Below are 25,985 nucleotides of genomic sequence, written 5' to 3' on the forward strand. Positions count from 1 at the left end.
ATATCAGTCTCACTATTTTTCATGAGATTTATAAGACGATATGTTCTGTTCCTTCACCTAGTGCCGGCACCATGGACTAAGCAGATGATATCACTCATGAAAAGATAAATCGTGTATCGAATTGAATCATATTTTTTAGGTACATTAGTTACAGGTCAAGTCGACTTTGGGTTGTCAGTGTAGCATAGGTCAAAGGGATAACTGTGCAACACTTTGGCCTGTTGTGATCATAGCTTTTTTTGTAACAAAGGTGGTAACATGAGTAAAATTACAGGCCTCCCTGTTTGAATTGACGGGCCATATCAATAGATGAGCAAAGTGTCCCAATGCGTCACATGACCTTGATACAGCTTTCCTTGAACCCTTGGTTCCGATACCAGGATCGTAATTGCAGACCTTGAGCCTAGGATGATAAAGTTCTGGTACACAGGTGTCAAATCATGAAATTACAGTCCAGTTTTACTCCCTTGACCCGCGTAAGTTAGGTCCACAGGTTCACTAATAAGGCTAAAATACAGTGTGAAATGTTTTTTCAGATTATGACACTTGAGAATGCTTGAGCCTAGGATCATTATTAATTGTAGGGAGCCGCCGTGATTATGACCAGCCGGAACCCCACTGCCGTCTGATCGCGTCCGTAAGTCACCAGGTCAAGGTCACACTGACCCGGCCGGTTCTTTAAAATGATCGGCCACGGAGCGGTGACCTGGGGTTCTTCCCCTCCGACCTCATTAACAACAACGGTAAAGTCGCGCCATTTATGCAATCTATCCTTATCCGGTTCCGCGCTATTTTCTCTCCCCTTTGGTTGTGTTTCCCTCATCTCTTTTCTTTTTTTTTCTTCGTTTCCTTTCCTTTGGGTCTCCCCCTTGCGTGCTCCTTTGCTGATGTTAAGTTCAATTCAATTTCAATTTAACCATTTTCTTGTTTTTAAAACTGGTTTTGGACCATTTTTAGAACTTCCGGATGTTCTGGGCCTCTGTGAAAACACCACACAATTTAGTACCAACGTGTTCTGGTGATTTTCCCCAGTTTGCAGCATCGCAGTTATTACCTGTAGTCGATTTACGAGCTTCCCTCAAAAGGTCAGGCATGACCTCCCTACGAATCCCCATTTAAACCTTTGTCCATCCACAACAACTTATGAACTTGGCGGTTTTCCGCCGACTTCTATGTGACAACTATGAGAGATGAATTGAGGTCATTAGGTCACTAGCATCAAGAAAATGCTGCTTTGTGATATTGGCTTAGTCTAGTATAAGGCATCACTATTGTAGGGGTATAATTAATACCTCCACACTGTGGCCACAATACTCTAGCCGTTTACGTTCCACCACCTGTAGCAGTCCAGTAGGTTGCTGTCAAGCTCCTGTGACGACCTTTTGTGTATACGCCCCTCTGTGCTCCCACAATGCTCGTCCCCATCTACCCTTTCCTCGTCGTCAAAGCCAATTGTTGCACTCGTTAACACTCTAGAGCGACATCATCTTTTCACCTAAGCCTTTAGAATTGGGTCATGACTTTTTCCTTACTCTCAATAAAATCTCTGGATTATAGTTGATGTTGGGTTATTCCTGGTATCAAAACTAGGTCCACCCATATAAAATTCAAAGAACAAAGCTTGTTAACGCCGTCCCCTTGTACGTTAGAGGTCACATTTTAAGACTATAGGCTTCATGAAACGTCGGTCCACCGCCAATGTGGTAAAATCTTGATGATCTCAAGGTCCAGTCTGAATTGTGGTTATGTAGGGCCATGTCCAAAAAACTAGGGTACTACGTCTCAAAACTCAAAGGATTATATTTTAGCTACGTTTACGATCGGTAGAGAAGCACCAAATATGACCATATCGTAATGAAACTTGGTCAAAATGTTAATCCTTAATGATCCATAGATCAAGATTCAATCTGGTCCAAGTGGGGTCAAAATTAGGTCACCAGGTGTTAAATTCAGGGAAAGCGTGTTAATATCTTATAGAGGTCACAATTTTGACACCACTCTTAATGAAACTTTGTCAAAATGTTATCCCTCTATAACAAATTGGACAAGTTTGATATTGGGTTCGTCTAGGGTCAAAAAATAGGGTCACTTATAGGCTCATAATCAAAGGACAAGCTTGTTCTTGTTACCACACTGTAGTGGCTACATTTATGACCATATCTTAATGAAACTTTGTCAGAATTTTAATCTTGATGATCTATAGGCCAAGTTAACTTAGTCGTCAGGTGGGATAAAATTAGGTCACTAGTCAAATCAAAGGAAAACGGCTTATGTGAACACTCAAGAGGCCACATTTAGGACGCATTCTTAGTGAAACATAATCAGAAGTCTCCAATCCGCGGATGATCTTTCAGTCACAAGTTGAATCTGCCCGGTCATGTGGGGTCAAAAAATAGGTCACCAAGTCAAATCAAAGGCAACAAGCTAGTTAAACTCTCTTAGATGGCTACCATTTCCAGATCATATCTAATGTTAACTTGGTCAGCACAGTGATCTCGATGATACTTTATGTTAATATGTCAGTTGCGAGCGCGATTCAGGGCCCATCATGGCCCCTCTGTTTATTGTCTTGTTGTACAGAGAATTGTTACATTTTTAGAATTACAGATTTAAAGCAAGTCACATTTTCTTATTTTGACAATACTTATCTTCAAAGCCTGCCACAAGCATCCGTATGTTATTAAAAGTGTTATTCACCAGTTCAGCTTATTATTTCAGTATGGATAAAATAAACAAGTTATGTGACTGTTTATCGATCATTATAATGTGTAAACAGATATAAAACTAAACATGTGAAAGTTTTTCAATAAAGAGTGTAAGGCAAGTCTTTGTGATGTGTATGAATAAAAACAAAATTATTTAGGATTGATTTACGAGAATTCAGATTTACAACTTAACACAAACTAGAAAAACCAAGCCTGCACAAGAGGCTAATATTGTTTCCTAGACTGAGCCTCTAACTGCCACGTGGTTTGCAAATTAGATTGTTAATGTGTTGTCGGTCTGTTAAGACTCGTAACACGTGAGTACTGCAATCCTAGTAAATTTTCACAGTTTGTATGATTTTAGATCACTGAGCACTAGGTTGAGCTGTTTTTGTCACCAAGTCTTGTCCATTGTGTCTTCCAACAATTTGCCTGTTATTAAACACCTATAGACAGTTTTTTAAATGTTAAAGGGATGAGTTCCTTGAGTTGAGGTGATCGATTCCCGGTGAGGCAGTGCTTATTCTCATATTAGATAGGTTTGAGCCCATTCTTTAATAAAATGGTTGACTCGCAAGTTGCTTTGGGCACTACAAAAGGGGGGGGGAATTGTTTTTTCCCCCCCCGGCTTGATAGTACGGAGGACCTAGATTGCGTTGACATTGCGTAAAATGCATTAGTGAATAGTACACAAAGTAGTTTTCTGCAATAAAGTATTTAGCCCCCGTAAGAGTGCGACCAGTGGAATATTATAGGTTTGATTTGTCCATTCTTTAATAAAATGTTATGACTCAAAGTTGCTTTGGGTCTCTAGGTCCGGCTCTTACAGTACGGTAGGACCTAGATTGCGTTGCATTGCGTATAAGGCATCAGTAAATAGTACAAAGTTTTCTGCAGGAAGTATTTAGTTAATATTGCAGTGTAATATTATCGTTTGATGCCAATCTTTAATTAAGTGTTATGACTCGAAGTTGCTTTGGGTCACTAGGTCCGGCTCTTATAGTACGGTAGAACCTAGATTGCGTTGCATTGCGTAAAAGGCATCAGTAAATAGTACAAAGTTTGCTGCAGTAAATATTTAGTTAAGATTGCAGTGGAATATCAGAGGTTTGATGCCAATCTTTAATAAAGTGTTATGATTCGAAGTTGCTTTGGGTCACTAGGTCCGGCTCTTATAGTACGGTAGGACCTAGATTGCTTTGCGTTGCGTAAAAGGCATCGTTAAATAATATAAAGATATTTACAGTAAATATTTAGTAATCTAGTGTAAGATTGCAGTAGAATACCACAGTTTTGATGCCGTTCCCTAATTAAGTATTATGACCGATTCTTATAGTGTGGTAGGACCTAGATTGCTTGGTGTTGTGTAACAGGCATTAGTAAACAGTAAAACATTTTGTAGTAAATAATTGGATTTCGGTAATGTAAGGTTGCTTATCTTTCCTTTTGATGTTGACATTTGTTTTTCGACGTCAACAACGTGAGTAAAGACTATGATCTGGAATGGAACCTCGCTTGTTTATAGTCTCAAACTTCTCTCAAGTAACATGAACCGCAATTGGTATTTTACCTTAGTTTGTTTAAGTTGTTGCATTGCGTTGCAGTTACATATTTTCCTTTAAGGTGCGATTTTTGATTATTCGGACTGACTGGCATGTCACGCTTGGTCTCCTTCCTGTCGAGTGAATTTTTCATCAACTTGGTCGGAGCCCTCGCGCTTACCCTGTCAAGTTTAATTTAAGAGGCCGTTACAAGTTGTAACTTACAACCGATATTGTTATAATATTATCCCATCTTGTTATAAAATTATGTAAGTGGAATTGAACCTTCAAACCAACTTGACAGGAGCTTCTGTGCCTACCCTGTCTCGTTGAAAATGTTACAGCGTATTTAAAATTGAATTAGATTTTAATTACTTAACGGATAACTTTATTTTTGTCATATTTTTGTTGTTGAGTATGTTCAGAATTGTTGGCAAGGCAGTTAAGTTCTTTAACCTTCATCAGCTGGGCAGGAGCCTCTGGCGTACCCGGTCCCGTTGAGGAGGTTACTTATTTTTGACATGAAAATAGTTATTAATTATTTAACTTATGGTCACTTTATCTTGTTACATTTGTTGTTATGATAGAATTGTTTGCAAGGTAATTATTAAACATATAGAGGAGGCTGTGTGTGTTTATTTTTTAATTCGAGTAATTTCAAATAATGCGTTTTGTTCAAGAATAAAGACAAATATTAATTTGTCGTGTTAATATGTTGCCCATAAATAAACAATAAAACTGATTATAGCAAAACGTCTTAGATCATTAATTTATTGTAACTATATATCGACACGTTAAACTTTTGAACCTTTTACAAGAGTTTGTCCGGGTCAACTTGTCGTCTGGCAATCATTTAATTCAATATTTGTAGTATTTCCTGTGATCATTCGACTTTCAAATGATTCAAATGTTTACATTTGAGCGGCGGAAAATCACAATGCATGGAAATATAAGAAAATTAGTACTGATCCGAAATATTTATGTGATTTCTCCACAAACGCAAGGAAACGTCCATTTCATAACTGATAAAATCATTAAAATTACTTGTTATTTCATTGGACATTTAAATATAATTATTTCTCTTATTCAAACTGCTAATAATTTATATGACTAGATAGCCCGGTATTGTAAAATGCATATAGCTGTAATCGTCGTCGGGTCTTAAATTCAGGACAATATCATTACCCAGGCTTAAGTTACAGTACAGCAGGGCTATTTGGTATAGAGATGCTACGGTAGTGATTTTTATACAGGCCGAATGCGAAACTACCTAATATTATGATATAGGGGAAGTACGTATCGTCTTTTAACTTGCTTACTATATGTTATTGTGTACACGTTTGTTTGATTGTTTCTGGTTTAACGCCGTTTTCCAACAGTATTTCAGTAATGTAACGGTAGGCAGTGTTCTTGGAATCTATACAAGTACTGCCAACTTCCCCACATGAATCTGAAGAGGAGGACAAATGGATTCAAACACAATTCCAGTTATCAAATCGTTACGGAAAACAAACTCTCAGACCCTACGAACAGTAAATCTAAGCGGGCAGGCACTTATTTTTACAGGTGTATAGGTAATTCTGTGTAGGCTGTGCATGTAAACAAGAGGCTTACCTGGATGATATTGATCTGTACGCCAGTTATGAGCAGCAAAACTACGAACTTAACAGAAATGCTGCTAATGTGGAGTAGCTGAGGGAGGCGGTATCTCCCGGTGTATGTGGTTTTTTTTTCGTGGGGGGGGGGGGGCGGCGGGTCTCCCATTGAAAAATATTCGACAAGAGATGCGTTCTTTTGCTGTATTTCAATGTTGATATATTTTGATTTTAACATTTATACTGTTCATTACAAAGATGATAATCTAAATTCAAAGTTTATCACATGGCGCATTTTTACTGGCATTGATCGTGACAGTGTCTAAAATAGCAACTGGAGAAGCCTCGGATACTTTGAGAAATATAACCATTTTCGTATAGTGTCCTATGTAACTTTACCCTGGAAAGTGTGTGCTTCAGTAGCTCGATCGCTCTGGCAAGATGCTTGGCCCGTACAAGTATTCAAACAGAATTTTATCTAAGATTTTAAAATGATTGATATCTATCTTGCAGACTTTTTCTTTAAGAAACTTCGATACAACGATGAATAACAAAATGAATCATGCCATACGTAATATCATGATATATATGTATAATATCAATGTCAGAGTTCTGTGAATCGCTCTTTTCAAAACACTCCAGGAAAAACAATTTTAAATCAACAATAACAGTTGATATTTAGTAATGTTCCAAAATATTTGCGTCACTGAAAGACTATGTCATCCTATGATATATTTTATTTTGCAATAGTCAAGACCTGCGCAGGTATATTTTGCATATTTCGCATGGCAAAGCAGAACTAACTGTATTAATTTTAATGTTGTTGTTATCGTTTTTGAAATCTTCGTTAATGTTAAATTTTAATGCATGACTTCTGGACCCTGATTTTGATAGGTTTTTAATATATGTATTAACCAACAAATTGCATATATTTCAAGTTTTCTCTAGCGAAACGTACTTTTTTCTTGTTTTTGTAAACACCATCTAATATTAGCAAACGCAAACTCAAACTGCGTAAAAGGTTAAATTGTATTTCGGTATCTAGATTTGGATAAAAAATGATAGATTTAATTGCAACCATGCAACCAATATCACGCCAAGAGTGTTATATTTAGTGTATCTTTTTCTTTCTCAACATCGGCTGATAATTTGTCTTCTCCTGAGCACTGCTTTCTTGATTTACCAATAAAATACATGTCATTTGAAATTTGAACAGCAGAGTAAGACGGTTGTCCTGCTTTTATGATGACATTTTTACTGAATTGAGTACATCAAGTGTTTGTGGATATACATATTATCTTCAAGTTGGTATGTTTGTAGAAACGAGCGCTTGGTCGTTGGCGTAGAAACTTGCATGCACATTAGTTTTCTTGGAATAACGACGCACCGACACAAATTTAGATCAAATGGGAACTTTATAGATTTAATGATGGAGGAAGAGCCCAGGTGTCCCTCCGTGCATTATTTCATCACAGGCGGCCTTCTGGGTAGAACCACCGATTTTCCGTAAGGTAGCAGGATGGCTTCTTCATAGAATCTCTTTTTTGACATGATATCAAAAATCTCCCTGCAGTGATGCTCTAAATCTAAAACGTCTAATTAGCATACATCTTTAGCAAATATAAATCATGGGCTAGAAGTTTTGTACTAGTTATAAAAATTTAAATATGCATTTTGTCTTATTTTGAATCTGTTGCATAGAAACTGTTAATTGCATGTTTACATAAACTTAACGTAAACATTTTAAATGTAAAATTCCGATCTACAAAGTGCAACTTTGAGATACTGTCTGTAGCTTGTATCCGCTCGTATCTTTGTATTTCCGAAACCCCGCAAGAAGTGTCTCTTTATTTATGGTTTTATCCGAGTACCATTTCATACCTAAGGTTATGTCCAAAGGAGACACTCGAAGTCTTCCACCTTCAAACACTGTCAAAAGCACAGACACGAACTTGCATAATATTGCAAGTTTACGTTAATTAATTATCTTATGTTTAATTTTCTAAACATATCAGGGTTTTCCGGCATTAATACATTTGTACATTTGCTTCCCTTGCATTGTTCGAATATTTCTACTTAAGATTTCCACTTAGGCACTTCTATAGAAAACTTTAATTAAGGGCTGTCCAATATACACATATCCGTTCGTTTTGTCATCGCTGTCAGTTTATATTCACTTGCATGCGTGTCTGTGTGAGTGTTTCTATTTGTGGTATTTGGCGGTCTCTGACTGTGCTCTATGATTCTATGAAAATAACAGTTATCTTTTACATTGTTTTTCTATATTCACGATTTTCTTTTAAAAAAAAATCAAAAAAAAATCAGACTAATATTTCAAAAAGGAATTTTATAATCTTATTATAATATTATGATGTTGTTCAAATAGCCACTCAACCTCCTTGGGCTTTACATTTCATTGCGTGCTTAACACTTAAAACCTATTCATTTTTACGGTGCCGAATTCGAATTGTACGCATAGGGGTATAGGCGTTAGCCCAGGTACGTCCCTGTAAATGTTATTGAAATAACCATACATACTCAGAGTTTTGAGATCTTGAAATGTCACTATATCTTTTGAACACTTTTCCATGATACTTTTTTGCGCGTAACAACGCGAAAACTATATTTAAGGGAATGGTAATCTCCAGACTTTATTAGGCAACTATAACGTTATTTTGTTCACTAAAACACACAGCTGGGTTAACTTATCAACATATTCCTTTAATATTTCGGAATAATTTTTACCTACCACTATTTTAGGAGCAATAATTACACAACTTAAATTATATGCTAAAATGTTGGTTATACGTAAAAAACACTTATATAATCTTCAAGATATAAGGTTATAATGCAGTAATTCGGTCAGAAATATGCTTCCGTGGTGTAGTCGGACGAAGTCCCTAATAAATAGATCCTCATTTTTCCATTTTTCGCGCATTTGCGTGTAAATCGGGGGCCAAATTGGCATTATTTCACTCGTGTAATGAATTTTACATAAAAAGAACACTTTTCATGCTAATATTCGCACGTTTTCCAGTTGTTTACTTGAAAACAAAAGTAGGGTGTTTATTCTGCGGACCGCTTTCTGAAATGCGGCAATATGAGGGTACTTGACTTCAGTTGGCTTGCATTTCACTGCATACTATTCAACACCCCGTTTTCTTTTCGTTTTCTTGAAGTAAATGTATGGATATCGTGTGGAAAATAGGTCTACGACGGAGTGAAAATCTAGAAACTGTAACAAAATTGTTCTGAAGTAGCTGAATTTTATATGAAACAAAGAACAAAATGCATCCATTTGAGTCATATTCATGACGGAATGAATGATATTTCAGAATCAAAGTGAAAAATAATACATACAGGTGAAACTTTTACCAAAATTTGCAATGAAGGACCATAGAGCCTAAATTTAGCCCAGAAAATGGGTAGGGGGTGGTCTCACTTAAGTGCCTATATTTCTCTAAAATTCTCGAATGTTCACAATGAAACTTGTTAACATGTTCGGTACTACATCTTTCTTGAAAATAGAGATGAAAATGTCATGAAATTTGGTAAAAAATAGTTCTTATAATATGCATTTGAAATTCTTTGAAGCCACTCCAGAATGTTTGTTCAGAATACATTATACGACGTTCCTTGGATGAGGCAAGTTGTGAATATTTAACATCATAGTTAAATCATAAAGTGTTTGATTAAACTGTAAATCATGATGCAAGAATTGTATAACTAACGATCGGACCACTTTCACAATGTTATTACAAATTATTGTTTCATACCTTTGGAAAATATGTTGATATATTGAAATTTACTTTCTTGCTAAATACTAGCCCCTTGGACAACGTTCTTCATTGTCATGTAAATTAAATTGCCCAAGGATCAAACTCTAATTACGGTTTCGTAAAAAATGTTTTTGCACAGAAGAGCCTAACTAATTTGAAGGCCAACAGTTAAAATATCACTTACTGGTTCCAACGTTTCTAAGAACACTGGGTTCCAAGACAATCATCAATTATTAAACAATAAAAACAAACTATGTCTTTAGTTTATTCAAAGAGTTCAAATACTAAAAATGTCGCATTTCTATTGTAATATACCGCCGTCTTGATTTACTCAATGATAAAGGGTGTCAAGTTCAAGTTTGTTTTATTCAAAGTCATGTAAAAAGAAATATTATTAAATGGCTTATATTCCATATTGATATTTTATATATATGAGAGTTGTCCCAGAAAATCGCGAACTTTTTTCATTATTTCGAAAATAAGCAACGCATCAAATACTTTTTCTATCTGATGTTATTTCATTGTATACTCTACAGGACTATAAAGTTTAAAATTAAATACCTGTCACAGTATTTGTGTATTTTTTTTAAATAATGGACGGCAGTCAGTGCTAGTCGGCGCACGCTCAATTTTCTCACTACAAAAAGAAGTGGTTTCCTTTTAAATTCATGTTACCTACCTGATATACATTATAATGTAATTTCAAAAAGGGGGCTAGGCTATTGTTTTAAAAAGACTGAATTATTCAATGTCTTGGATAGTATATATTCATTCAAAATTGGTTAAAGGCTTTCACCGGAAACTCTGACCTTTTAAAATTGTTGAAATATAAAACTGACAAGTTAGCGTAGCTCTGGGCAGGTTAAGACATAACACCAGGAAAACTACATCTTAATTTGGTAATCAACAGTCTGGCCGGTGCATATAAAAGGTCTATGTACTAGACATTCAGGGAGGCGAGGCGGCAGAGCCACCAACCGTGGTTCTGCCAACGTAAGTCAAAAATACTATTATGCCTCGTTAGGTTAATTTCCAAATATGTTATGTAGATTTCATGAAAGACAACTTCAGGATATAAATAATTAGTTCTTAACATTTTATAGTAGCTAAATATTATTTGAAAGATGGACACTGAGACAATAAAATTACTTGTACTAAAAGACTTTCTTTAACTACCTGAAATTAAATAAACATCAGAAACGAACTATTGTGTCTTCAATCTTATAAATGTGTGTGAAAGTTCTACCACAGGTTTTACAAGTCTGGTAACACTGATGCCATGTTGCTTTTTGAAGCCATTACGCTACAACATCTCACAGGATTAAAATTCATATTGTCGTTAACGGCAATGTGTGGCACGTGATTATGTTGCGTTTCAAGTCGTTGACGTCACTAACGTTAAAAAAGTGACGTAATTTTGAAAGTAATGATCGCACACCATTTCAGATATTGCGACGTCAGATAATTTCGCGGCGCAGAAAATATTAATTAGACTTTGTGTAGATCGCGGTACGACTCCTTTACAAACACAAAGAGAAATAGAAAATTCTGGAAGTTTGGCAAATGTTAGCAGGACACTTGCCTTTACGTGACCCAAACATTTCAAGGAAGGTTAGGCGAGTGATTCAAAACGAGGGCAAGATAAAACTTTAATACTTTGTGCGCCGCAAACTTATCTGACGTTGCCATTTCTGAAATGGTATGCGACCAGTACTTTCAAAATTACGTCACTATTTTAACGTAAGTGATGTCAAAGACCTGAAACACAGCATAATTACTAACCACACGTTGCTGTTAACGATGATATAAATTTTAATCCTGTGAGATGTATATCGGGTTAGTAACATGAATTTAAAATGAAGCTGTTTCTTTTTGTAGTGGGAAAATTGAGCGTGCGCCGACTAGCACTGACTGCCGTCCAGTATTTAAAAATACTCAAATAATATGACAGATATTAAATTTTAATCCTTATAGTCCTGTAGAGTATACAATGAAATAACATCAGTTAAAATAATTATTTGATGCGTTGTTTATTTTTGAAATGATTTGTTTTGACAACCCTCGTTGTATTATATATATAAAGCGGTGAAAACGTGGTTGTATTGTTTCAATAATTCTCTCTTTCTAGGTGGTCCTAATGGTGTGTATTGTATTAGTTCATTCCACGTGCAGACCGAGATGCCGGCTTCACCTCGCAAAGATGAGCCTACCAACTGTAAATACTGTTTTTATAAAGTGATATGAGCCGTGCCATGAGAAAACCAACATAGTGGTGCGCAGGCTGGTCTGGATCCATGCTGGTCGCAAACCCACTATATTGGTTTTCTCATGGCGCGGCTCATATATTATTGCAAATATTTTATTGGTAATGTTTTTGTCATTCTGGCGTTAAACATCCAAACAAATTTGGCAACAATGTACATGACTTAACCTGTCTTAAAGTTTAACACCGGAGGCAGATAATATTGTTCTGACATTAAGTATCATTCCCCCAAGTAACCAAACCAACCCAATTCCACTTGGTCCAGCACAAGTGAAACTTTATCTCCTTATCTATTAAAAAGAAAATTGAAATTCGATAAAAATGTATTCTAGCTTGAGTCACCAAACTTAATGATAAAATGTAGTACAAATATAGAAAACTTAAAGACATATTTTTGTCCCGTTGATTTGGTAATAATAGGAATCAACGAACTACAGCACAATAGACGCAGCTTGTATGTGTTTGGACATTGAATATCTTTTAAAATGTAGTCACCATCATTCACAATGATCGGAAATAAATTCATTGAATTTGGTTCTTTTCATATCAGTGTCAAACCGGAAAGGAGTGTAAAGAGTCCTACGGCGGAATTCATAGATGCTTTGATAAAACAACAGGTATATTTACCTCATTCTTTAGCCCTTACCCTGCTCAACCTCTATGATGAACTTGTCCATCTTTTAATTTGGGTAGTAAAGGAGTGCATGTCAATACTTCTGAATGGAATACAGTGCAATTCTTGATCAGATTGCTTGGATGTGCAGGCTGATCAAGATCTACAATGATTGCAAAGGAAGAATCAATCGTGCCCATCATGAAAAGGGATAATACTAGTTATGAATTATTTACTTTTGCATCAAAAACGCACACCTGTACCCAGAAACGCAGAGCTTATCTGTTCACTTTGATTTTATTCATATATATATATATATATATATATATATATATATATACAAATGTATATATATATGTTGCTATTCCTTTTTGAGCTTTTCGTGTGCATTGAACTTGAATATACAGTACATTAATTTACATGAACATTTTGAAGTATGATAGGAAGTTACTTTCGGTTCTCATTATTTCAAGGGAAGCCATAGACAAAATTCATAAACTAAACTTTTGTCTTGTGGCTGCAAATAAAACTGCCTTTGCCAGCGGTGCAACCCAACATCAGCCTGGTCTGTACAGGTCGCTATTCAGTCTGTAAATTTTCAGAGAATACCCTTCCAAAATGGTACTGCTCATATTGAATTATTGACTGGTCCATTTTTGAAATTTAGCTTAAGGTTGATCAACATGATAGGAAAAAAAAACATTTTAGGAAATAAACATATTATATTCCAACAGTTTTTATTGCCTTTGATTGAACAAATCGTAAAAAAGTAAAAATAGAATACGCTTGTTCGCGTAGTTTCGGAAACCCTGTATGTGAATTCAATTAAGGGAACCATTAGCTGCACGATTAAAACTATTTAAAAATCTCAACAGTAATTTACATTCACTTCGATTCATTGCGTCTTTAGACTACCGACTTGAGTATAAACAGTATTGTGAACACAGTACAAACTTTCTTTTTTAGTTCACCTGAGCAATGCTGCTCAGATGAGTTTTTGTGATCGCTCGATGTCCCGCGTCCGTCGTCTGTCGTCTGTTGCCTGTCGTCTGTCAACATTTAGATTGTGTATGCAATAGAGGCTGTATTTTACAACTGATCTTCATGAAATTTTGTCAGAATGATTATCTTGATGAAATCTACGAAAAAATTTGAAAATGGGTCATCTGGGGTCAGGAACTAGGTCACTAGGTCAAATCAAATATAAACCTTGTGTATGCGATAGAGGCTGTATTTTTCAATTGATATTTATGAATTTTGGTCAGAATGATTACCTTGATAAAATCTAGGCCAAGTTTGAAAAATGGGTCATCTGGGGTCAAAAACTAGGTCACTAGGTCAAATCAAAGAAAAACCTTGTGTATGCGATAGAGGCTGTATTTTTCGATTGATCTTCATGAATTTCGGTCAGAATGATTGGCTTGATAATATCTAGGCCAAATTTGAAAATGGGTCATCTGGGGACAAAAACTAGGTCACTAGGTTAAATCAGAGAAAAATCTTGTGTATGCGAAAGTGGCTGTATTTTTCAATTGATCTTCATGAACTTTAGTCAGAATGATTGCCTTGATGAAATGTAGGTCAGGTTTGAATATGGGTTATCTGAATATGGGTTATCTGGAGTAAAAAACTAGGTCACTAGGTCAAATCAAAGAAAAACCTTGTGTGTGCAATAGGGGCTGCATTTTATACCGAATCTTCATGAAATTTAATCAGACTGTTTGTCTGGATAAAATCTAGGTCGAGTTTGAATATGGGTTTTCTAGGGTCTAAAACTAGGTCACCCGGTCAAATTAAAGAAAAACCTTGTGTACGCAATAGGGACTGCATTTTACAATGGATATTCATAAAATTAAGTCAGAATAATTGCCGTGATAAAATCTAGGTCAGATTAGAATAAGGGTCATCTGTGGTCAAAAAATAGGTCACTAGGTCAAATCAAAGAAAAACATTGTGTGTGCAATAGGGGTTGTATTTTACACCGGATCTTCATGAAATTTAATCAGAATGTTTTTTCTGGATGAAATCTAGGTCGAGTTTGCATAGGGGTTGTCTAGGGTCAAAAACTAGGTCACCCGGTCAAATTAAAGAAAAAACTTGTGTACGCAATAGGGACTGCATTTTACAATGGATATTCATAAAATTTAGTCAGAATAATTGCCGTGATAAAATCTAGGTCAGATTAGAATAAGGGTCATCTGTGGTCAAAAAATAGGTCACTAGGTCAAATCAAGAAAAACATTGTGTGTGCAATAGGGGTTGTATTTTACACCGGATCTTCATGAAATTTAATCAGAATGTTTTTTCTGGATGAAATCTAGGTCGAGTTTGCATAGGGGTTGTCTAGGGTCAAAAACTAGGTCACCCGGTCAAATTAAAGAAAAAACTTGTGTACGCAATAGGGGCTGCATTTTACCATGGATGTTCATAAAATTTAGTCAGAATGATTCCCGTGATAAGATCTAGGTTAGGTTAGAATATAGGTTATCTGTGGTCAAAACTAGGTCACTAGGTCAAATCAAAGAAAACCCTCATGTAAGCGATAGAGACTATATTTTTCAATTGAACTCCATGAAATTTGGTCAGAATGATTGCCTTGATAAAATTAAGGTCAAATTTGAATATGGGTAATCTTGGGTCAGAAACTAGGTCGCGAGGACAAATCAAAGAAAAACGTTTTGTATGTGATAGATGCTGTATTTTTCAATTGATCTTCATGAAATTTGGTCAGAATGCTTGCCTTGATCAAATCTAGGTCAAGTTCGAATGTAGGTCATTTTGCCTAATAAACTAGATCACTAGGTCAATTTGAAGAAAATACTTGTTTACACTTAAGAGACCACATTTTTGGTCCAATCTTAATTAAAATTGGTCAAAATATTTGTTTCTATGAAATTACTAGGTCAAACATGTTTACACTCTTATGGTGTGTTTCTCTGGTGAGCGACCTAGGACCATCTTGGCCCTCTTGTTTGAGAAAGAGATTAAAATTGTTTATTAAAACAATATTTCATCAGGTAAATTAAGCAGAGTAAAACTCAAAGTAAAAGATATTGAAAACGAAATCATCAGATTTTCTTTGCTTGACAGTCTTAAGTTCTAACTATCATAACTGAGACCGATGGGCCTCAAAAATTCGTCCTCTTTCAGATTGTGATGAGCCAGCTACGTGTCTTCAGAAATTGAACAGACGTGAAGTTGATCACTGCATGCTCTGTCCAACTGGTATTTTTATTCTTTATTACTACAAACATAAACGCGTATTCACATGTTTCCATATCTGTTTATGGCTCGTAGAGTTTGTATTGTTGAGTAAGATGTGTAAGTAAGTATGTAAGTATATAATAAATTATAGTGACATCGTGTAATGTACAAAACCAATACTTATAAAGTTACATTTTACAATACCTGGCCACGTTTGGCCTATAAGTCACTTGAAATTTTTAAAACTTTCGAAATCAATGTACATGATGAAAAATACCGGTATAAAAATGCGAAAAAGTGGAAATTTATCAGCAGGAAAATTTGCAGTATGTCATTGTGCGATAAATGTTTTAATAGTATTTACAACCACATAGCTACTCAATATGTACATGTAATTTAATTATTTAAGTAGTAATATAATTTCAAATAAATGTCTGTTTCTTAAGTGTGTGTATATACATCTTTTGTTAAATGTTTAAGGATTCAAAGATTGTTATGCCCTCCTTGCAAGAAGCGGCGTATATTGCCTTACACCTGTCGGTTGCGTTGGTCTGTATGTTGGTCTAACTGTAGGAAGATTTCCACCCAATACCTTAAGAATCACTTAGATCTTTGGATCAGTAGGTCAAAGGTCAATGTCACCGGGACACAAAACTTGTGATAGAATTCTGCCACATAACTCAGAACAGTCAAACTTGGTAGCATCAGTGGGCTTATCAAAAGATGACCCATATTGATTTCGGAGACCAAAGGCCAAGGCCAAATGGGCTTGAACCACGAAACAGTTTCTGCCAGAAACATAAGAAAGCATAAGAGCCACTTCAACCAGAAACGTCAGACTTTTTAGGATGATTTGACTTATTAAGAAAATGACTCCTAATGTATTTCTGGTCAGAAAATCAAGTTAAAAATCAATTCCTGAAAATTGAAAACGATTTTTAAAAATAATTTGAACACGATTTGACCCAGAACCGTCACATTTTTGTATCTTATGTGGTAGATGACCACTATTGTGGTAAGCGTTAGTAGGCCAAATTTAATGTCAAGGTCAATGGGGCATGTATCTTCAAAACAGTTAATGCACAATAACTTACGAACAACCTAAAATTTAGAAGCTTCAAGGGCTCATAGTGTAGATGAGCCCTGTTGGGTTATGGTTTGATATGTCAAAAGTCAAGCTTATAGAGACCTGGAATTTACAATAGCTTACCACTCAAGAACTTTACAACCACCTGACACCTTCACCCATGATAGCATGATTGTGATAATTACGTTGATTATTCATATTACCTGGGCAAGGTCACATGGACCTGAACATTTAATAGTTTTTGAGTTAGTAGGTCAAAGGTCAAGGTGACACGAACTTGAACCTTCGAAATGGTTTCCGCGCAATGGCTAAAGAATCACTCTACTTACAGCCATAATTTTGAAGGCATAGTTAGGCTTATTAAGTGGATGACCCTTACAGTTTTGCAGATCAAAAGGTCCAAGGTCTTAGTCAAACCGACCTGAACATTGAACACGTTTTCCACTCCATAATTTTAGGGCATCTTGATCCAGAACTTTCAAACCTGATAGAATTATTGCGCTTATAAGGTAGGTGAAAAGCAGTAGGTAAAAGGTTGAGGTCAAATACACGAGAAGATCTTCTTAATGGTAACTGAGTTTCACCTGACCAAGAACCTTCAAACTTGATAATATGATTTGGCTTGATAACTCTCTTATGTGTGGGTTCAGTAAGTCAAAGGTCAAGGTCTCAGGGGCCTGAGCCTTGAAAACTCTTTTCACTACATAACCTGAAGACCACTTGACTTGGTATTTGCATAACTGATTAGGCTTAAGAGGTGTATTTTTGGGGAGCGTTTGGGGTTGTAGGCGAAGGCTTATGGTCAAGGTAATTCTATGTCCGATGCGTTTGTATGGCTAATTACAGCTTTCAAAGTATCCCTTGTATAAGTTCTTCCAGTTATAACATTACCAACAGCCAGAATTTCGTGACTCCTTTAATACACAAGGGCCTACTGAAATTAAATTAGTAGAGGAGAAATTCTTAACCGTAGACGTAATGCATTTAATCATAGAAATGAAGCATCTCTTCCTCTCTGCATTCGAATCTATTTCCACCTATTTGAAATTAGTTTAGAGAAATCGAACGACATGATTTTGTTTTAGATAAATATTCGTATCTTTGTTCATGGTGATTCATAGAAATGTACGGAGAGCAAGGATAATGTTTTGATGTTGCGTATATTGCACAGTTGGTTCCTGATGTGATGCTTGAATGTCTTTTTCATTTTTCATAATAACATGATATTTCAAATATTTATAACACAACCATCATAGCTTTCTGCGGATTATATATGAATTTCGAAATATTTGACAATATTTTATTTCATTTTAGATGGCTGTAGTCATGCAACAGTAACTGATTTTGGAACCATGTACAGTACAGACGTTGAAGTAACTAACACCGCGAATTGCGACATAACTGAAATGGATCATGATAGTGTTGAATGTGAAAGAGAGTGCAACAGTAAGGACTGCATCTATTTCTGGAGTAATTTCAGCAAATGCAAATTATTTAGTAGAAACTGTGAAATTCGAGCTACTGGTGGGTCTACACCGCACCATATAAAATACCGAAACTGCGGAAGTAACACACCCTGAAGACCAGAATTCAGTCATTAAAAGAATTCATAGCATAGGATTAAAACAAAATTAGAAACATAAGAATATGCGAAGCTTCAATGTTAATTCAGTTCTTTTTTATATAATATTTGATAGTAAAATCTATGTACACATTTAAGTATGCATTGTAAATACTTTTACCTTTTAGAGACATATATACGTCACGTCATTTTTATTCGTTAGTGAATTAGACGTCATTTATTTAACAATGACGTCCCTTGTTTCTATTGACGACGTCAAAGGACGCCATATTGTTTGTAACCCTCCTGATGATAATTTTTGAAACCGGTTGAGGAATAAATCAAATATACAATATATCAAAAGGATTTGGCTATTTCCTTAAAACCCTTTTTTTAAATATTTCCACCCGTATCGTGGTCTTTTTCATGAATTAATATATATATATATATAGTTGACAGAATTTATACGAATTAAATTGCTCTCACAATATACCAGAATAATTATGCAAAGCGCCTAGCAGTACAAACGATCACGCGCATGCCACAGGAAGTCCACTAACCCAAATAAGATTAGTTACTGCTTTATATACGAGCCCGCAATGTACCACACATTCGTACTGGTTCAACATTTGCATATATATACTGAAATCTCTATTTTCATGTTTTACAAATCAGTAGTGACATTTCAGTCTTTTAAACTGATTAGGACCAAAGAAGCTGTATTTTCTCTCTCTGAACGTTAACTAGATCTCGAGCATAAGGATACATTGAATATATAGAGTTGCATTAAGAGATATATTTAAATTCAGAACAGTTGACTCTCCCATAGTGACATCCGCTAGGATACAAGTTCGTTTTACAAATTATTATATAGTAGACAGAATTTATACGAACTAAATCACCAACACAATATACAAGACTAATTACGGCAAAGCGCCTAACAGTACAAACGAACACGTACCTGTCAGAGCAAGTCCAACTAACCCAAGTAAAATTAGTTTTGATACTACTTTATATACGAGCCCGAATTGTACCACACATTCGTACTGGTTCAACACTTACATATATATACTCAAGTCTCTGTTTGCATATCTCACAAATCAGTAGTGATATGTTAGTGTTTTTTAACTGATTTGGACCGAAGAAGCTATATTTTCTCTCTCTGAAAGTAAACAAGTAAACCGGATCTTGAGGATACATGGAATATATGCATTAAGGGATACAATTAAATTCAGAACAGTTGACGTTCCTATACGTGAGATAAGTATGTATCGAGATCTCAAAACTGTTGATTTGTAACGGCCATTTGATTTCATTGCTGCAATATCAGTACTGGTATCATGATGAATGTAACATTTTCATATTTTTAAAAGGAATGAATACACGACCGTATGTTTGATTTGATATGAAAATCATTATCTGATCATTTAAAACGCTTAAAGTAATTTTAAAGTCGAACTACTGTTGAATGAAAGACATTTAAGCTTGAACTTTTAGGAAATGACCTACCATAGGGCGGCTATTTTTAGTTTTAATGACATGTCTTACGTATTGTTGATTAGATAGTAAGCAAATGCGCTTTTATGTAAATACATTTACATAGTTTCCATAGTTTAGAATAAAATTTATGTTTATTTTTTCCGCCTATTTAGAAAATCAGTTGATATCGCTTTTATCAGGTCGATCAATCCACATATCGACCGGACCTAAAAGGCAATAATTGTATAATACAAAATAAAAGTTGCAGCACATTTTTGTTTGTGATGTAACCCTAAACACAGGTATTTATTCTTAGTTATATAGATCTAGTTTAAAGTTTAAAAGTTAACCAATTTTCATTCAAAATACATGCTATCAGCTATTTATATCCATAGAAGCTATGACTATACATATCTACTTGATGTTTCAAATAAACATCAAGTTCATGGGTAGGTCATTTGGTTACCAGGTCAAATCGTAGATAAATATTGTTAACACTGTTTGTCACTTTTTCCATTAATTATGGTATTCATCAGATTTTATTTTTTTTATTAAGCCATAAGCAATGGATTTTAATTTAGATTAATTGTAATGTGTTTATATATAATAATTGTAAAATTTAATTGTATATGAAATAAATGTTTGTTTACTGTATTATTGTAATTATTAATTTTCTTTAAATTATCATCATCTTCAAAAAATTAATGTGCCAGTACCATTAAACCTATTCATTGCCCAGTTTTCATTTCTTATTGTGCCCGTTCTCTTAACAGATTCGTCAATGTCATCAAGCTGTTCATCGTCTAGGTCTGAATTGTTGTTTGAATTTTTAGGGCCCATGTCTGATTCTGACCATTCCCCAAGACTCTCTTCATCTTCAAATTCGTCTAACAGTTGGTTGACTAGATATAGTATAAAGGATGGGTTGTCTGCTGTAAAAGAAGACAACACATATTCATATGCACGTGTAGATGACATAGGTACAGATAATTACAGTATCTATATTGTTTGAACTGGAAGATCTCGAAAGATTGCACGACAATGTTTACTATATATTTTTATCAGGTTATTAGGTTATATGTATTGTATTGTGTACTCTATCCTAAAATGAATTGCCTTGTATGCACACAATTTCTCTCCCGTTAATACATGGGCGGATCCAGCGAGAATAGAACTAAATTTATGTTTATTTTTTCCGTCTGTTTAGAAAATGTGGAAATATGTTTAAATGAATATCTTACAAAGAATTATCCACAGTTGTGAACAAATCAAAACGGCTTCTATGTAGATAAATATTGAAATGTTATAACTTTTATGTTTAAAAGCCAATTATTAACATTCTTGCACTGCCTTTGATGATTTTAGAACACATCGTTGTCAACAAAATGAAAAACTTTTCATTCTCTATAATCGTTATCTAAAACAATTACAATATGATTATCTAAGTACTAAATGTCCGCTGCCACTAAGAAATAGAAGCCCGACAATTTACAATATGGTCCTCTAATATGTATTATCTCTGACAATAGTGCACAGACGTTGGACAGTATATCTACTGCGTAAACACACCTTAACCGTCACTTATAATTTATTACAATTTTCTTAAGCCGGAGTATCGAGTAAAGTACAAGACAATCCTTAGAAAAACTTGTAAAATATAAAGGAAAAGTCGAAGGGAAAGCCTACAAAATGACAAGATATTTCTGATTAAACAATTTACACTTGCATTTAATACAATAAATAAGGTTTTGCATGACATTCTGGCATTCAACAGACCATTGGTTTGGCTTCAACTGATAAACCGATCAAACCGTCCGCGAAAATCATTCTATATCTTTTCTAATGGCGAGTATACAGCTGTTTAATACAAAAGCTGACAGAGCTTTACACACATGTTGATAAGTTGTAGGCTATCCAGCTACATGATTGATTCACATCCACTCAAAGGTGTTCTTATTAACATCAAAATAAAGCTGAACAGATTCACTCTTCTTCGGACATCTAAACGAAATAGCTAATACTGAACTGGTAAAATCATTTGACAGGACTTTTGATTCTAAATTTAAAACACGAACACTTCAGGTGGCTATTCTTTCGTAAGGAACCCAAGAAGGAGACGTGTGTTTCGTTATACATTTCAATGTTTCTTTGCATATAACACATATGTTTTTGTGTGAACTGTATCTTTCTTTTAAGTATGGAAAGCTTGAATTTAGAATGCAACAAGAATGTATGTGTTCAAACAAAATATTATTCTGTGTAATTCTAAAATTGCCTTTCAGTCAGAGCTTAAACAAAACCTATAAATGGAAGTTGCAAACACTTTGAGGTATGATATGATATGTTTGATACCATAGTCAGATATTTTAATTAAGATTGTAATATGTTAGGAAGGAATTTAATAGGCGTGGGTTAGGACATGTATTTTTTGCGGGTTCCATCTGCGTTTCACAAACACGTTAATTTCGACAACTAAATACCTACAAAAATATGGGTAGTGGTCGAGTGGTTAACGTCGCCGACTTCAAATCAATTGCTTCTTACCAATGTAGGTTCGAGCATCTCTCGGGGCGTTGAATTCTTCTTGTGAGGAACCTATCCGGCTTGATGGATAATACAGAAGATCAGTGGTTCTAACCAGGTGCCCGCCGAGGATGAAATAATGCTTGGAATAGCACGTTAGGTCTTCTTCCTCCGCAAAAGCTTGAAAGTCACCATATGGCCTATAGGTAAGCCGGTGCGGCGTTAAACCAAACAACCAACAAAAACAAAAAGTTGTAGAAGTTATTTTGAAAACACAACAATTTACCGACATGTTTAAAACATTGTTTCACAAGCTTTAAGTAGAAACTAACAAAGAAAAATATCTAAAGCGAACAGTTACTTACAAAGAAAGTGATAGGTTTCTATATAATAAGACTTAGAAGATTATTTGGAAGCTAAGAAAACTACCAAGCATGAAAATAGATTATCTAATTTTATCTGTTCTTAAAAGAAAATGAAATATAAACACTTCTCACCGTCTCTAGCTCCGGCGTTAGCGAAACTTAGTTATCAAATATATACAGTCTAACCTGCATTAGCGGATATCTTTATATAGGGTGACCCTGTCTGTAACGACAAGCCTGAGGTCTGACGGTTGTTTATCCCTATATAACTGAACTTTTAAAAAGCGTGACCCTGTCTTACGCGGTTAACAGTCAGCAAAAATGACTAAAAAGTGCGGTAGAGTGGTCACTGCTGCATTACAAATAGCACGTTGTATTCATTCCAAAATATGGTCAGACGATTTATTACGCCTTTGAACTCAGCACTCAAAATACATTTGAGAGTCTAATCCTAATGGGTATGAGTTTTACGAATCATTAGAAGGTATTTGTTGACTTTTAATGGCTTCGTTGAGAGTTATTTAGATACAGATTAACTCTTGATTAAATTTCAAATAATTCAGATCGAAGTAGACTTACTACAAAACACTTCTAAATATTGTTATTTTGTGAAATACATCAGGTGGATGTCATAGTAGACACTTAAAAATGTAGCACATTCAATATTTTTCCTTTTCTGCTGTACCGGGAAACGGGGAATATAAGAACAAGATTTTAGTAATAGAATAAAATTTTAATCAATATATAAAAAACATTCGTAAGCATTTCGTATTTTTTGTTTTGAATGTCGATGAAAACAAATACAAAAAATGTATACACAGTACATTATGTAGTAACCTTAATTCGTGATACCCTTCATTTCGTGATACCGGGAACTTTACATGTAGCTCGCGCACTGTTTTGTCTTCTGACGTGATAGCCTGGAAGCCACCTTCAGAAATCATCTTCTGCGCCCAAAAAATGCTCCATATAGTACTTGGAGGCGGAAAAAACAGTTTTACTTTCAATACTAACGTGAAATAGTATAAACATATTAATGCAATAATGCTTCTTAATTTTTCCATTAAATTATATATAATACATCGATGTTTCCAAAAAATAGCGTTTTGCAGCCGATTGTTTACATTTCTTACAAAAAGGTCACGGCCTCGGAAGACTGGTTTAAAAGCTTTAATTTATTTAACGAAATGGAGAGAAAAAGGTCACTACCTTATATGGCTAAAGACTCGAAAAGACTTGTACAGTGTAAAAACAATATCCTGATCGAAGTATTGTTGTTAGTTAATAAGAAGGTCATGCTCATTTGTTTCAATAAAAGCATTTTATCAATACACATGTAACGGTCATATTCATTGATAGATAGATTGTTCATTGTAAAATTCTTTATAAAAGTGATGTAGGTTTATAGAAGCCCACCTCCAGCAAAACGATAATACATGCAGTATTCTCCAATTATCTTTGTATGCAAATAAAATCATAACAGTATATTTGTGTCAAAAGTGATAAGAAACGAATAACTTTCGAATGTTACAGGGTCTCTGTTATTGTAGTACCTTTCATTCCGTTTAAGTCAACCATTTCGCAACGGTAACGTAAAATGTTCTACCAGTCTAAATGGAAGTCAGTTCCGGTTGATGTTTAAAAATGGCAGCGCCGGTCAGTTAGCAACATAAAATACGTTTTGAAATTGTGGGGGGTAAAACAAGAACAGATTTTCACTTTATATCTAAGTAAAATAATTTGAGCTTATACAATTATTATCCACGAAATTGCGCGCTGTCCTCTTACCATAAAGGAAGCTGGTTACTCGAGGGTATTGATAATGAAATAAGTAGCAGTTTCTTTTAGCAATGGTATTATTTCAAACAGTTTCAGGTGAAACATGTAACTGCTTGATGTTTAATTTTTGCACGAAATTGCATTTAAGAAATACTTTGGAACCAAAAAATAAACCAATCTTTATGAATGAAGCCTCGTTTTATATTGAGTCTGTATGTTAGATAAATTAGTGATGATTTTGTGCAACTGTGCAGCATTGCTCACTCCCCTAGCACCAGCAGTGGACTCGTAATGACTTTATATTTTTCGGCGACGCCGTCTAAATTCGTTTTAGTTACCTATGCCACGTGACTTCAGTTTGCAAATCAAACTACTTGATAACGCATTATAGATAATTTATCAAAATGGAAGATTTATGCAACACTCTGCCTGATTTAATGAGAGTGTCAATTTCTTTCACTCTGTTGATTGTGCTACGCTGAGTGAAATTTAGACAAAGCGTTTATCCTAAACGACGCTGTTCACAGTTTTAAAGCTAAGTAAGTTTAATAAATATGATAAAAACATGTTCAAATACCAACATATATCAAATTAAAGAAAGAGCTGAATACGGTCTGCGTATCACATGAATAATGGTGTGATAAGAGTCTTTTATGTAGAGAAGTGCTTTTTAAAAGATTTTCCTTGTTACAATTGTCGTTTGTATATGAAAAGGTTCCTTGCTTTTGTGACTTATTCAGATGACATATTAAAATGAGTACTTGTTTGCTTTGATATATTTGTTATAGATTATTTAACTGATTTATTATATATGAATATTTTTCTTTAGTATGGTATGCAAATATTGAACTCTTGAAATCTTTTTATTATTATAATATATATGCTATATAATGACTGAATCTCATTACACTGAAATGAAGGTACGCTGCATACAGTTTATCTATGTGATATGACTACGTTCAAACTTTGGTTATGAAACAGAAATATTGAAATAATTACAATTGTATGTTTTGCTTGACCTTCACTTTTTTATAGGTGTGACGTCATTGTCCAAAGATTCATGAATAGCGAATATGCTATTTGTTAAAACGGGATCAATTGGCCTTTTTTAAAAATAAATAAAAATAATAAATAAATAAATCCTTTAATTGATTTTTTCTCATGTATTCTAATTTTGTAGATTTGTAGCATCTTTATTAGGCCCGCAGCCAACTTTATTCAGCTGGGACATTTGACCCCTTTTAGGGGCTGCTAGAGCTAAAACTAGAAATGCCTTTATACAGCGTCTCATGAACAGTTTGGTGAATCTTTGTCATACTTGATCTGGAGCAACATTATAAGGTCATCTTCCAAATTTATTTATATAGGAACTTGGGCCCTATTAGGTACCATTATAGTTAAAAGTAGATATGCCTTTCTTCGCATTAACCCACTAAAATGTAATGGATTTTTATCAAACTCGATGTGTAACAATATCGTAAGGTCTCCTGC

The 25,985-nt window shown here is 34.8% G+C and overlaps 1 protein-coding gene across 1 annotated transcript in view; it reads left to right on the forward strand.

Annotated features, from left to right (window-relative positions):
• The window catches only part of LOC123555646 (uncharacterized), a 34,626-nt gene extending 14,269 nt beyond the window's left edge, over positions 1–20,357 (forward strand). Inside the window, exons 2-5 of the mRNA XM_045346242.2 lie at positions 11,749–11,835; positions 12,434–12,500; positions 15,647–15,721; positions 18,102–20,357. Coding sequence (XP_045202177.1) covers positions 11,749–11,835; positions 12,434–12,500; positions 15,647–15,721; positions 18,102–18,367 — 495 coding nt within the window. The 3' untranslated portion in view covers positions 18,368–20,357. The remainder of the gene's footprint in view (positions 1–11,748; positions 11,836–12,433; positions 12,501–15,646; positions 15,722–18,101) is intronic.
• The last annotated feature ends 5,628 nt before the right edge of the window (positions 20,358–25,985 follow it).

This window comes from Mercenaria mercenaria, chromosome 7 (genome assembly GCF_021730395.1).
Source record: "Mercenaria mercenaria strain notata chromosome 7, MADL_Memer_1, whole genome shotgun sequence".
In the NCBI taxonomy this organism is placed as follows: Eukaryota; Metazoa; Mollusca; class Bivalvia; order Venerida; family Veneridae; genus Mercenaria; species Mercenaria mercenaria.